The following is a 16,229-nucleotide window of genomic DNA, read 5'->3' on the forward strand; positions in this document are numbered from 1 at the left end:
AGAAATCAAATATGTTAGTAACATGTAACATATTAGTAGAAGATGCTGCATATTTAAAAGGAAAAACAGTTTAATCAAAAACAACATGATGGGAAATAAGGAATTTACGACTTGGTGGGTGAAAACATTTATATCCCTTATGCTTTTCACTATATCCTACAAAAACGCACAAAACAGACTTAGGATCAAATTTATTCTTTTTGGTATCCCATGTATATGGAAAACATTTAGAACCAAACACGCAAAGCGAAGAATAAATGGGATGAGAGCCATGTAACATGAAATATGGGGTGTCAAATTGAAGAGATGAGGATGGCAACCTGTTCATGAGAAAAACAACTGTGGTAAAAGCTTCTACCCATAAAAACAATGGTGCATGACTATGAAATAGCATTGTCATGCCCAATTCACGTATAATTCTATGTCTTCGTTCAACAATACCTGTTTGTTCAGGAGTATAGGGACAAGAAATCTGATGTATAATACCGGTCGCAAGAAAAAAAGATGATAATTAAGAGTTGACACACTCACCTCCACCATCTGAGTGAAAGACTTTTATCTTTTTATTGAATTGTCTATCAATATAATTTTCAAATGCTAAGTACGCAGCAAAAAAAATCAGATTTGTGTTGTAACAGGATAATCCAAGTGTACTTTGAATAATCATCAACTAAACATGCATAAAACTTGAATTTATTAATAGACATAACATGAGCAGGTCCCCACAAATCACAATGAATCTTGTCAAAAATACCAATACTAGAATGTTCAGAAGAAGAAAAAGGAAGTTTACTTAGTTTTCCTAGTTGACAACTATCACATAAATGATCAATTCGTAAAGAACCTTTAACATAAATCAAACCTTTATTTTTTAATAAATGAACAGCTGAATTTTGAGGATGTCCTAAACGTTGATGCCAAATTTCTGCAGTCCCAGACGTGAATCGATAAGAGAAGTGAGCTTCTAGAACAGTAAGTAACACATATAAATCACCCTTCCTTTTCCCTATTATTAGCGGATGCCCTGTTTGTCGTACCTTTATACAAAAACCAACATCAGAAAATTCACAATTAACAGGAAATTGAGAAGTTAATTGACTTATTGAGAGCAAATTTTTCTTTAAAGCTGGAATCAAAAGAACATTATGAAGAGACAAAACATTTTCCTTTTGTTTTATACATGAATTTCCATTACCTGTTATAGGTAGAGATGAACCATCTCCAACCATGATTAAATCATATCCAAAATATTTATGAAGATGAGTCAACATACCTTGATTTCCTGTCATGTGATTCGAAGCACCTGTATCATAAGTCCATTCAGTGTCGACAATGGAGTTGTCTAAGGTAAGAGCTGCAAGCGCTTGTGGAAGCTCATCATTCTGATTCGTTCTTTTTGGAATCCACCAGCAAATTTTTGCAATATGACCTGATTTACCATAATACAGACATGTTTCGTTCCGATATAGATCTCGTTTTGCCGTTGTCAGCCGACGTTCACCTGGAGGTGGTGGTCGTCGTTGTTGTGTGACTGATGTAGCATTATTTGAAGAGCTCATATTTCTGTTTTGGAACTGCTGTGCCTGAAATCCACAGCATGAAGAGTTAAAACTGCTACTGTGATTTCTTGAGATATTGCTTTGAGATGGTTTGTGTTGCTGGCCATAAAATGCTAAATGTGGAGTATGAGAAGTAAAAGACACTTCTGGTTGATTCAAAAGCCAATTACGACGTTGACCCAAATTTTGTAGTTGAGAGATCAGTTCAGAGTAAGTTGATCTTGGAGGTTTCAAAATTATTGTCGTAAAGGTTTCGTATTGTGGGCCAAGGCTTGTGAGAAGACAGAAAACTTTTTCTTTATCAGGTACTGGTTTTCCAATATCAGCGAGGTTGTCACACAAACCTTTAAAAATCTGAATGTGCTCTGCAATAGTCTTGTTATCATCTTTTCGAAGATAGGTCAGTTGTTGTCGTAGAGTGAATTCTCGCTCTTGAGAATCCTGTGCATAAGCATCTTTGAGTGCTTCCCAAACTGCAAGTGTTGTGTCTAAGCCAATAACAAGTCCAAGAGCTTTTTCAGAGAGAGTTCCGATAATCCAGCCTCGAAGAAGACGATCAGACTTTTGCCAGGTAATAAATTCCTTGGTCAATTGTGATGTAGTGTTTTTTGTAGTAGTGGTTGAGAATGTAGCAGAGTATTTTGCTGGAGCTATTGTGTCTGTGGTGAGATGTCCAACTAAATCTTGACTCTCTGCTAATCCTAATACTTGTTCTCTTCATAGTGGATAATTGGATTGTGTGAGTTTTAAGGTGACAAAGTTTCCAACATTTAAAGATAATGAAGACATGATGGTGATGAAGCAGAATCGTTTATCTCTAATACCAAGAGAAAAAATAGAACTGAAAAAAATATGAAATGCTGGAATTTGATTTTTAATTTTATTCAGCTTACCATACATAACTATATATAGATGAAAAAACCAAACTAAACAAACTCATCCTATCAAATAATTAAAGTAATCTTATCTCATTGAATTTGTTACAACTTGAGACTCCTTGTCACTATCCACATTCGATTGCAATTTAAGATTACTCTGTGAGATATCAACCTTATCACTCCATGATTTGTTAGAACCATCCTTATCTCTCCATGAACTCACATTCTAATATAATTTAGTTGAATTTTTTATCAAGATATAATTTATATTTGCATCTGCACAATCTTAACTAATTATAATCAAAATTGTTGTACTTTTTTATCTAAATATTTTGTTTGACTAAAACTCATGATAGTGTTTATGTAATTTTTAAATTATGAGAATTTTTTGGAATATAAGATATATAATGCCTAGTCTAGCATTGCCATTGAGAGTGTAGAGAAAGAATTCCTCTCATAAATATATATAGAAATGTTTAAAAAATTTAGGTGATCAAATTACAATTAAGAAACATAAGAGAAAAAGCATAACGTGGACTAAATTCAGATCAATCAATTTTATAATTGAACAAAGTTTATTTAAATATATTTTATAGTTTTATTATAAAATGACTTTAACAAATTGACTCACTACCATTGTATTCAATTTACAATATTAATTTGATATTTTTAAGTGAATTTATGTGTTTTTCTTTAAATTTTTGTTGTTATGGTTGGCTATGTTTTTGCTCTCATGTTCTTTATTTTATTATTGTTGGTGTCATTACTCTTTATATGTTAATACAAACAATGATAATAAATTGCTTGTTCCCACCATATTTAAAATCAATCCAAGTCGATTTCATCCACATCAGTGACCCATTTGTCTTATCCTAAAAGAACCAAACAAGTAAGTGTTGGCCAAATGCCAATAATAATAATACATGAATTAAAAAACTAGCCGCACTTGCTCCTATTGAGTGAGCAACAATAAAATGCAATTTTGTAAAAAAAAACTAATTATAAAATTCAGCAGTAGTCTCTTCTCTGAAAAACCAATAAAATTAATGCATCAAAAATTTTGCATAGCCCTCCCTTTGAATAACAAAACAAATCAAGAATTTTAATAATTGGACAAAATCAGGACTCAAAAACAACAAATCAACTAATTCTAGGACCAAAACATAATTCTCCAAACAATCAACCACCTCGGCTAAAATAATAATAATAATAATAATAAATAATATACTACATTTATAAGTTTAAAATCATTATTAAATTTGGTAAATCACTCAAACACGCATCTTTTATTATTATTACATTCAATAATATAAATGTATTTTTGACTTTTCATATAAAATTGAAGTGTCTTATTCGTTACATTATTATTACTGTAGTGACAATTATCACTATTTTAATAAGTAAATAAATTTATAATGGTTCATATGAAAAGTATATATATATTTTTAATTATAAGCATCTGATTGAAAAATAAATAACTAATAATTTTTTGATAAAATATTTTATTTGGTACCTCTAACATAGTTAATTTGTCATTTTAATTCTTTTAATATAATTTGTCTTTAAAAAATCTTTTTATTTTAACATTTGAAAAATATAAGTCTCTTCTAAAGATAAATTATATTAAAAAGAATTACTTATATTTTTCACATGTTAAAAGAGATAGATCTCTTAGAGACAAATTATATTAAAGGGATAAAAATGACAGATTGGCTATATAGGACTCATTAGAGCCATAATTTTTTTTTTCACACACAAACAAAGGATAATAAATAAATAAATAATAATAATAAAAGAAAAGTAAAACTCAGGGACCTACAAATAATTATCATACTATACAACAACAATCAAGCAAGAGCTGGCAAGACAACCACCACTTTAGCACTTCACATGACTTGTCTCAACCGCTCCCCCTCCGACGACCGATGGCCGGCGCCGGCCGCCCGGTGCACAACCTCAAACTCATCTCTCCAAACAAAACTCCTCCTTTGAAGTACCATTCACTCCTCCAGAGAAGCCTGCAAGCGCCGCCAAACACTCAACCATCTCGTCCAAAACAAAAGACGGCAGAGCCTCGCCGGCACAGTGGAGCAACCAAACACGGGCCACTCCCCGGTGAATGGCACCAGCCATGGCCGCCTTCACGTCCGGTTTGGTCATTAAATTGGGGCTTAAATGGATGATGAAATGGTTGGATAGCTTGGCTGGAGTTACTGTAACATCTGCAGTGAGGTTGTGGTTGGACATGGATAAGGTGGCGTGGAAGATGGGGATGTTGGAGTGGAGGAGATGGTTGGCATAGAGAGAGTGTTGGATGAAGTGGATGGAGGTATAGATGAGGCGGTCTGCGGCGCCGTTGGAGACGAAGAAGAGGTTGAAGTGGTGGCCGGAGAGGGAGGAAAGAGTGGAGGGGACGATGGTGGTTTGGAGATAGAGTTTGGAGGATTCATGGTTGGCCCAGAGAGAGAGGAGGATGATGGTGAGGATGGATGAGAGACGGATGATGATGGTGGTTGTGGTTGCGGTGGTGGTGGTGGTGATGGTGGTGGAGGTGAGGAGAAGGGGCTGATGATCCATAACATGCCCCAAAAAAGAGTAAGGACCACACTTAGCTCAACTTTAATAAAATAATCATTTGTATTATTTTATTAAATAATAATAATGATTGTATATTGATATTTTGGATGTGTATTTTAAGGAGCCAAAGGCTTTCTTGTGCAGTCCAATTGGCTCGACTCCAATTGGCTCGACTTTGAAAGGTGAAGGATTTGTAGAGTAGTTCAATTGGTTTCACTATGAAAGGTGTTGCATGTGTTCCCTAAAAAGGTGTTGCATGTGATATTCATTGCTCCAATTTAAAACCCATTATATCTAGTGGTGGTAACAGATCCATAGACGTGATGTGTGAGCTTGTAGTTCATTATCTCATAACACCGGGTGCGGACATACAACTGATTATTCATTTTGAGTTGTGCGCATACCTCTAACTCACATCGTATTTGTGTAGAAAAATAAAACTTATTTAAACCAATTGAACTGAGCCAAATTAAAAGGAATATATGTAAGATAACAAAGTAAGTTGAAGTAACTCAGAGCGTGTTTTTTTTTTTAACTAGTTAAAATTACCATATTGGGTTTTTGGTTTATGAACTTTTATAAGTTTAGCTTAAAAAATGCAAAATAAAAATTGAACAATTTTTGGTTTTAAACCGAGACAACATAACTGTAAAGCTTCGTTTTGTGGATTTAGCTAGTTAATTTCTCTGGAGTCTCAGCTTGCATCATCATATCCACCTCTTTGATTTGGTCAAAGATGAGGAATGCTCATTTTATTTAGGTTTAGTCACATCTACGAACAAAGTGTTCATGTTAATTTATTTTGATAATTAGAGTATTATGTGACATGAATTTCATTTGAGTCATTTGACCTAACTTTTTTTTTTTTATGAAAGTGATTAATATTATATAAATCAGGGGTGTGCGCAAGGACCAAAAATTAATCATCCAGGCGGTGCATTTTTAGTCAAAAGCAAGGAGTTTGGGGTGCAAGCCCGTACCAATATATGTTACCACCCATATTTTCAACAAGTTTTGAACTCAAGACTTTTGAATGTCTCAATCTTGTTTTTCACATGCGGCCAAGTATAACTAAGCTATAAGCCCTTTGGTACCTAACCTAAAAATTCATATGGAAATTTTAAATTATGTGCTTTTTTTTTTAAATCTAGGATGGTAACAAAGTCAAGGCATGGCTCAGATTGAATCCATGTCAATAATGATCAAGTTAAGACCTATTTAAACACATTTTGGAATTTATTACCACAACATAATTTTGGCAAATCTAATCGTCTCTATTATATTCAATTTTTAACATAGGGAATTGTCAATTTTTATTACCCAATTTTAGATTTTCACTTTCATTTGTTATTATTTTTTTTTTTTATAGACAACGGTGAGATTTTAGTTTTTAAAAAACAAGATGTGTTTATATCATAGATTATGATTTAATTTAGTAAATAAAAATTAGCCGTATCCTTAAATTATGAAAAAAAATTTGTATTGAATATAATGTATTGTGCTGAAATAATATACTAATAATTAATGCGAATCTGTCTATATTGTCATAAATTATATTTATACAAAACATTAAATTTATATGGTATAATGTATGGGGTATGCTTGAACATTAATGTCACATGCATACTATTTGTCATGTGAGTTTAGTTGTTTTTTTGCTTTAATAGTTTAAGTTGATAGCATTTGAGATAATTGTTGATAGTGTAAGGAAAGTATTTAAATTTTAATATAAATAATTTAGATCATATAGAGTGTAAGATGTATTTTTTGTTTTATAACACGCAATTGTGAAAGTTGATCATCAATTTCATATGCTTAATGTTATGCTTTAATTTTATATCAATTAATTATAAAAATCTGAAAATTTTGCTTTTATAGAAAAATAAATGATATATATTAATTTGGAATTGTTAATATTTAGAAAGAACCCCTTATCTGAATATCTAAGATTATTTTTTTTCCATTAGAATAATAAGCTTGATTCATACTTACTTAACTAAGAGTATTACTTGCGTTTTCATCTATCAAACTCTTCTCTTTATTTTCTATATGAAAATAAAATATTTATTAATATACGGCAAATATGTTTTATCAATTGGGTGGGTCAAAGTAAGAGATATTTGGATTACCTAAGTAAGTTATTTCAAATTTAAATTTTTATGTACATTAAAAATTACACTTTTTAGAATACTCTATTTTTATAAAATCGAAGCACATTGACTAGACTAGCTCGAGCTTGTGCTTCTTACGAAATTGTGGGTTAAAGACAAAAAAATTTTAAAATTTTACAAAAAAAAAGTGACCAAATGGCTTTTGGTCCAACAGTATTGGTTTCACTGTATAAGACTTGGTTTGTGAGACTTTGGCAATAGTGCCAAGAGTCCCATTGTAATACCCTGAACCTGTGGATAACTGTTGGAAAATATATTCAGGGTATTACTACAGTTGCAGTAAGATTTTTGTACAGAGTAATTTTGGTGAGAAACCCAAGTGAAAAGAACAAGGACTTAAATGTAAAAGTTTTTAAAAGATTTTGGGTTAAAGAATAAATGAAAAGGATTGATATAAAATGTTTCTGAAAACCAAGGACTGAAAAGGTAAGATGGAGGGATCTTTTTGAAATATTGTGTTATAATCCAGGGACCATTGGATAATTTGAAAGGACCTTTTGAGAATACTATTTCATAACTCAAGGACTATTGGGCGGTTTTTTTCAGGGACTGTTTTTGTAAGAAGTTAAGTTTTGAGGGACTAAAAGTGAATTTCGGCTGAAGAGTTAATTGAGAAAAAAATCTAGAAAGCTTGTGTTGTTCATCTCTTCTCCACCATTTTTGCTACAGAATCCCGAGAGTTAAAATGAAGAAATGGGAGAAATTAGAGGGTTTTTAAGGAGAAAGATTTGGAGATGTTTACGGATTCTTGTAGCGATCAGCATGTAGCACGAGATTAGGGTTTGGTTTAGTTAATTAAATTGATGATGATGATGATTAAGGTGTTAATGATGATGGTTAGATTGAACTGGTTGGGTTTAACCAAATTGAAATTGGTTGAGTTGAATTGGTTTTGTTGAGTTGGGTTTGATCAAATCAAGTTGAGATGGTTTGGGTTTGGTTCAATTGATTTGGGTTAAGGATTTTGGACTGAACCAAGTTGGTTCAATGGATTTTGTGTAAGAATTGAGTTGGTTCAAGGCTGGTTCAGTAAAATTAAGTTTGGTTCAGTGCAATTAAGATTGGTTCAGATTGATTCAGCAGTGTTTAGCCTAAACTGAGTTTGTTTAAATACAATTGAAAGCCAGTTGGATTATGCAAGGTCGGATTTTAACCGATTGGAGTGAGTGGGCCAATAGAGAGTCTATTATTATTTTTTTTGTATTTTATTTTGAGTTTAAATGTAGTATTTATTTTGTTATATTATTCTGTTAGGTGTTGTTCGAGGGCTTAGGAGAGAGTTCGGGCCTAGGAAGGAACCCAAGGACACCAGGTGAGTTGGTAGTGGCTATTATTTTTAAATAATTGATTAATTATTATTATTTTTGAAAATAATTGTTTAATGGCTAGTATTTTTGGAAATAAATGTTTAAGTATTTCATTTTATCATGTTTGATTCCATATATAGTTGAAATATCACGTATATTTGTTTGCCATTGATGTTCATGATAACCGTATTGATACATTCGTTTTGTATAATTATACGTATTTGTGAATAGTAAAAAAATACATGTATATGTGATTTAATCATTCAATTCTTGTATTTATTTTTTTGATGGGTATATATGCTTTGATTTGGAGTGATTTGCGAAACCATGTGAGCATATTAAAGATGTTTTTATCGGCATTGTTAATAGAATTGGTTTTCATTCTCGGTATAGGAATGGTATCGTGGATCCGAGCTTTCTTGGTATTATGCATTATTATACGTTTGGCATTGGCTTTGTGGAAAATAATGTTTATTTACGTGATGTGAATACTTGTCCCGGAAAAAGGATCACGTGTTATGATTTATACTGAGATGGTATTATTCTGTATTTACTTGATGGTTTTGATGGTGACGGGCTAAGGCCCGACTCTGCGATGAGTGGGTCCCCACGGGCCGACCTTTAGAGGTGGCGTGGTGGACCCGGGTATTGATTACTACGAGGGCCGGTTCGGTGGGAGTGTAGAGCCTCGATCGGATATTCATCGAGTGGCAGGGGTCGACCGAGTGAGCCAGATGGGTCAACGTGAGGACATGAGTTCCTTGACGGCTCCGAACCTAGCCGCTGACCCGCAGCAAAGGTTTAGAGAGTTTTCTAGACCATGTTATCTTTGGGTGAGTGTTGGGTATTCTTTGTATTTTTGAATTTGAGATTTATGTTATTTTTTTGAATTGTGATGAGGCGATCTCTCACGAAATTTGTGTTTTTCGAGAAAATCAAATTGATGTTGATCTATGTTGAATTTATGTTTCAAGAGTTCTTTAAAGATTGTATTTTTGCTAGAATTATGGTATTTTGGAAAAGTTGGAAAATTATTTGAGCAGTTGGTATTTATATACTTTATATATACTGTATTTAAATATTTGAAATTATTAAGCCACTACCGACCAACTGAATGTGCTGTAGCTGCAGGAGGGACCCTATATTACCTGATTGAGTATAGCGCTAGTCAGGGTTGAGTCCAGGATTGCAGTGGGTCCCTCTTTCTTTCTTTCTTGTTATTGGTGTGGTGATCTTGTAGCGGTTGTACCCGCAAATTTGAGTATTTGTATTTATTGTATTTCTGTATTTGAACCTGTATTTGGTGTGAAGTTGTAAATTGTGATTTGTAGGTCTGATTTTGTTTAAAGCAGGGTGTCAGTTTCCAGTTAAAAGGGAATTTTAACTGATGGGTGCCACATTTACCTCAGTAGAAGGGGTGGGTGTGACACCCATGCTGTGGGAGCATGCTATAACACAATCCCCATATCGGCTGAATCAATGAGGGTGTATTCATATATATATATATATATAAAAGCAAACTGTTATTGCTCCTATGCACACACTTTTGATTGTATGTGTGCTTGTTGGGTTTGTAAATAAAAAAAAAAAAACCCACACAATGAAAGAGGGTTTAAAATTTAATGTCAATTTTGGTGCCAAATTTTAGAGAATATATAGAATATTTTTATAGACAATAATAAACCTGTTGGTTCGCAGTAATGATATATATCACTGCTCAGAAATATTGTGGTAATGTGTGATAACCGTGTTTGGTTAGGAACTTATATTACTGACAATGTTTGGTTTGCGGTAGTAATCGTATCGATAATGTTCCAAATTTCTTAAAATACCTTTATATCTAAAATTTTGAGAAATTTAAATTTTTAAATTTAAATTTCTTATGAAAAAGAAAATTAAATTATAATATTTAAAACTGGTAATTGCCAAAAACACCCTAAGTTTGCAATATGCACAAATTATCCCCTAAATTTGAGTATTCCTAAAAGCCCCTTTCTTTTGAATACATTAATTTTGAAACCCCCCAGGCATGTAACGTTGATTAACAGAGTTAGTTTTGAATTTTTTGAACGAAATTACCCCTTGCATGGGAAGTTGTGGTAAGTCCGACATGGTGTGACCATATACGCCCTTGCCTGCAATAATTTTTTCCGCTTGGAGAGGAAGTGGTTTTTTTTTTGGTAATCCCGAGAGAACACCATTACTGGACCATTACTGGCACCGGTTTTTTTCTCTCTTCGCCTCTTCATCTTTTTCCTTTCCAAGGTTGTCATTACTAGACATCTTCTAAAAGACCGAACTTTACAATGAGAAGAAATCATTGTCATTACAAACGAGATCGACTGCAGCTCATTTGAACGGGGCATACACGTGACACATGCGCTGGAAGTCATCCTTGTTTTCTATTTGACAAACCGTTTGATGTGCATCATGTGTGATAAACTTCAACCTGACACGGGAAACATCGAGACCCCATCGCTCGCATATCTCCGCTAACACTGATTCCCAAGAAGTCAACGCCATGAACACTAGCACTCGTATCTTCCCTTTGTATCTAGCGATAGCATAAAAACTCTCCATAATATATCTACAAAAAATAAATTGTCACTCTATTTCACCGAGATGATATTAAAATGAGGCTTATATGAAAAATAAATTGTTACTTTCTCTCACAGGGCTTCTCTCGTGAATCAAGGTGAGGGCAAGGAAGAGATGGCCACCTTCTCGGGCAACCGGCAGAACTCCAACACACCAAGTGGGGAGGAATTGAAAAACTCCAACACTCCAAGGTAATAGAAGTCTTCCAAAATTTGTTTAATAAAAACAAACAGGAATGCAAAATTTTTATAAACATGATGTGATTGGACGGTTTTTTCCCACCATTTTCAAGGGTAATAATGGAATTTTACAACGTAGACCTAGTCCGATTGATCTACAAGGGGCAAAAAGGAAGTGAAACAATAACGGAAGGGTTGTCCGGGGTATTCATAACTTACAGGGGCTGTTTGGGAAGGTTTGAAATTTCGGTGGAGGAGAGGGAAAGGGGGGGGATAAAAAAATAATTTTCCCTATTTAAAATGAATTTTGTAACACATTTTCTCAAATACCTTTGTATTTAAAATTTAAAATTAAATAAATTTTTTACATGAAAAATATATAATTATGAAAAAAATAAATTTCATCCATCAACAACAAGACTACAATAAGTTCAACTTTCAACAAGAAGACTGCAATAAGTTCAACTTAAAATTGCATATCCATCAACCACCAATAAAGCTACTTTCAACTAAACTTTTTGTCCCATAAATAACAATATATCATTATAAACTGCATATCACAACAAGCTTGATTAAAGAATGCATTATCCCAAAGAATTATACACCTTCCAATATAATATTATTACAATTGAATACACTGTCTTCCACAAAATGCATGGCTCAATGAAAAAATATAAAAAAAGCTGAAAAATACATTAACTAACATGTTAATTTTCACTCAACTTAACGTATATAAAATGTGACGACTCGACGATGAGGCTGACGGCTAAAATCTTATCAAAGGCTCGATGACGAGGCTAACTGCTAAAATCTTATCAACGGCATGACGTCGAGGCTGACAGTCATGAGTAATCACTGTAAAGGTTGTGTGGGTTTGTGGAGGCTGTGTTATGGTTTTGATTTTGAAGAAAGGATACGAAAAGAATTAGCTTGAAAAGTTGAGGACAAAATTAAAAAGAAATTCTAAAAAAAATTACATCCTCCCCCGTAATTTGGATGGGCCTTTTTCTCCATGGCAATTTGATTACACATTACCAAAATATTATTATTGCTACAGTACCAAACATGGTAATGTTTTCCATATTACTTCTCAAGCAATATTTTCATGTTACCAGCTTACTGTTACCTAAAAGGTGGGTAGAATACCCTAAATGATCCCTCTATTTAGGTGACTATGCCCTTTTAGTCCTTTTACTATGATTTGATACTTTGTAGTCCATGTACTTGTTTGTTTGGGTCAATTAAGTATACCAGGGCAACGGAGGTTATGTTTGCTGTCTGATTTGGCTTATGTGGCTTTTTTTAGATTATAATATTATTTAAAAAAAATTAAAACATTAAAAAAATACTAAACACGAAAATTGAGGTTATCAAATCTCTTTCTCTTGAACCCTGATCCAATAACCTCAGTTCTCCCCGTCTTCACCCTAACCCTTGTTGCAATGCAAACACAAAGCCCTAACACTCACTGTAACCCATATCCTAATCCATTAGTGAATCTCGTCGTAATCACCCTTATTTCATCCCCACTTATATGTTCTCCACCTCCCTTTTCCAACGCACACCAAGTCGACTTGCCCCTTTCTCTTCTCACTTAAACGCTCTCCACCCCCTGGGATCTGAGGCGTGGCAAGAGCCATGCCGCAAGCAGAAGACCTCCATTCAAAGAAGGACCTCCATTTGAAGAAGACTTATTTGTAGAAGAACTTTTTAGCCGAAATTTGGCGTAATGCTTGGCATGCTTTAGGGAAATTGGGAAATTTGTACAAGAATCTATTGTTATTTTGATGTTTTAATTACTAAAAATTTCTTGAGGTTTTGCAAACTTTTGTACATTTGTATAAGAATATTTTTTAAGTTTCTCTATGTGAATGCAAAGTTTGGCCTGAATTTTTTTTTTTAATTCTTTGTAATGATATTCAATAGGCAACTTGGAATTATCCACTCCAATATTAACATTTCATTTAACAGTAACACCAAAATCTACCCTCAAGAAAATAATGAGATTATATTACATGTAGTTTATCAATTGTAAACATTTGTCAATTACAAACATTTGTCAATTAACAATTAACAATCATTACCCTGAAGACGCCAAAATTTAACATTCAACAGTCATTACAAACATTTGTCAATTAACATTCTAACTTCATTAATCATCACAGTCATTACAAGCAGTTTATCAATCACACAATTTCACAAACTGAACAATGCAACTTCATTTGTGGTTATAGTGATTACATAAATTCCATGTTAATTCATTCTTGACAAAATAAATAGTTTCCTGCTTACAAAATAACATGCAATTAACCATCCATCCTAGTATGTCATCAAGATTGATGTCAATTCTACAGATTCAAACCACAAAAAAAACCAAGTGGACCACATCCATCTAAGACAACTATTTCATTGTTTCATGGTAAAGGGCTTGCTTCTGTTGGAGCATCTATTATGCTTTGCTATGTTGGATAATCTATTGTTTTAGATGTCTTGTCAGTTGTTTCTTTTCAGCAATATTCCTTCTCCTGAGTTCTAATAATTATAACCACCAAGAAACATGAAACATATATTAGCAACAAAGAATTCAATGCTAATAATGCTGATAAAGGTTGAAACAATCAATTGAGAGTAGTAATTACAAGCAATTCAGTGATGGTGAGGCAGGAATCATTTTGTACCATTTCCCTTCCAACAATAGTTGCACCAGTATGAACACCCTAGAACACATAGTTAGCATAGTTAGCAATTTATTGAAATATATTTATTGCACAACCCACCAAGCTAACATATTTAATCATTATGACTTATATGTTTAATCAATAAAGGAATGCAGAAATTATTCACTCATATAACCAACTCATGAAATAAATTAATTCCTACCCCGAGAGTGATCACTAGACCATAACTAACAGGTGGGTTTGCTTTTGCCCTTCTTGGTGCAACAACAGCAACTTTAGTCCTTCTAGATGTTTGGCCAGCACCAACTTGTGATTTGTTTTTTTCTTACCCACTTGAAGAATCAACATGTCCTTGTGTAGGTGTCTCACCCTGATGGCTATCACCTGACACCTACACAATAATAATGATTAGCAAATTAATTATACTTAACAGAGAAATTAATCAAGCAAACTTACATGTGCATCTCTTTGTGGACACCCTAGCTTGTTGTAACCCTGAGCTTGGCAAAATGTGCACCTCATGGCTTTGCCTTGCCTAGAAAACCTTGTATGACTTATGTTTTGACCTTCCAATGGTTCTCTCTTTCTTTTCTTGGGAGGTCGACCAGGCATCCTCTTGACCAAAGGTGCTAATAAAGGACTTTCTTCACTTGTTGGCCAATGCATTCTTCCTTTAACTGGATTAACATGGTACTCATATGCCTTCAAGTAAATTTCTTTCTTGTACTAGCCTGAGACATAATCAATTGGATTTGATCCTTCAAATGTTATTGCTGCTAGGGTATGTTGGCAAGGAATACTACATTTGTCCCATTTCCCACAAGAACTACTCTTATTAGCTATCTTTACAACATATTCCTCTCTAACATGCAACATCAAATCATCTCGATACACTTCATGGGTTGTAGCATCATTCCACTCTACATTTTCTTTTTCAATCTAAGAAATTATGTTTAGCCAACAGGGTGTTGTTCACTTCTTAACATGTTCTCTTTTTACTACTATCCTGCCCTAATATTCTCCAGCATAATGATGATTGGTTTGTTCCTAGCTTCTTAGATGACTCCATTAAATGTCTTATACATATTATTATCTACAACCTCACACTTAACTACATCATTAAAAAAGGCACTGCACCAACCTTCAATTGACCACTTTTCAAAAAATTCATCCACAACCTCACTCATCCATTCAATTTTTTCATGCTATCTAAATGTTTTTGCACTTCAGCCTAGTGGTGGATCTTGCAGCACTCCAAAACAACATTTGAAGTTCTTTCCCTTGGTGCTTCTTCCCCCATTTAACATAGTTGTGTCTAGCACATAACCTATGCTCAATAAATGGTATGAGTTCTCTCACCGCATGTACTTGTCCATTATATTTTATAGTACAATATGCCACACAAGCAAAGATTTACACATTATCTATAACACATAGAAGAATGGGAAGTTGTAGGGTCATTTATGCCATTTACAATAGTTGTCCATAATATTAAACTATTGTTTACCTAAGTGTGTGTATATATATATATGATGGGGAACATGTCAATTGTGGTGTGACATATATAAAATTAATAGGGCTCTTAAATCATTGCTCATGTGAAAGCCAACAAATCTCCTAACCCTAAAAATCTAATAGAGTGGAGATAGTAACATGAAGACTAATTTTGATACACATCTCAAACACAGTACTAAAATAAGGTCAGATAAGCATTGTTACCTTAGCACTTTCTTCCTGACAGACCCCACGGCTCGAGAAAGTCTTCTACAAATAAGTCTTCTTCGAATGGAGGTCTTCTACTTGTAGTGTGGCTCTTACTGCGCCTCAAATCTCACGGAGTGGAGAGCGTCTAAGTGAGAAGAGGGAGGGGGGAAGTTGACTTTGTGTGTGTCGGAAAAAGGCGATGGAGAGCGTCTGAGTGGGGATGAAATGAGGGTGATTATGTCGAGATTCATTGATGGATTAGGGCTTTGGGTTACAGTGAGGGTTAGGGCTTTGCGTTTGCGTTACAGTAAAGTATTAGGGAAGTAGTATTTAGGATGTAGTATTTTTTAAAATGTTTTAATGTTTTTTTAATAATATTATAATCTAAAAAAACTATCTAAATCAGACAGCAAACATAACCTTCATTGCCCAAGTATACTTAATTGATCCAAACAAGCAAGTACATGGATTACAAAGTATCAAATCATAGTATATGGACTATTTAGGGTATACCTAAAGGGTGTGATTTCTATTTTTGGGGGCATTTGGTTCGTGGTAATCTTTTCAGATTACCGGGA

General features: G+C 33.7%; 1 protein-coding gene across 1 annotated transcript; it reads right to left on the minus strand.

Annotated features, from left to right (window-relative positions):
• Positions 1-4,206: 4,206 nt before the first annotated feature.
• On the minus strand, positions 4,207-5,233 carry LOC120251695. Its single transcript, XM_039260313.1, has one exon. The coding sequence runs from the start codon at positions 5,012-5,014 to the stop codon at positions 4,400-4,402; it is 615 nt and encodes a 204-aa protein (XP_039116247.1). The 5' UTR covers positions 5,015-5,233; the 3' UTR covers positions 4,207-4,399.
• Positions 5,234-16,229: the final 10,996 nt, after the last annotated feature.

The sequence above is a fragment of the Dioscorea cayenensis genome, chromosome 20, assembly GCF_009730915.1.
Source record: "Dioscorea cayenensis subsp. rotundata cultivar TDr96_F1 chromosome 20, TDr96_F1_v2_PseudoChromosome.rev07_lg8_w22 25.fasta, whole genome shotgun sequence".
NCBI lineage: Eukaryota > Viridiplantae > Streptophyta > Magnoliopsida > Dioscoreales > Dioscoreaceae > Dioscorea > Dioscorea cayenensis.

Bases quoted from the DNA above. Each gene is read 5' to 3' on its own strand.
- LOC120251695 (XM_039260313.1), bottom strand. From the start codon at position 5,014: ATGGATCATCAGCCCCTTCTCCTCACCTCCACCACCATCACCACCACC.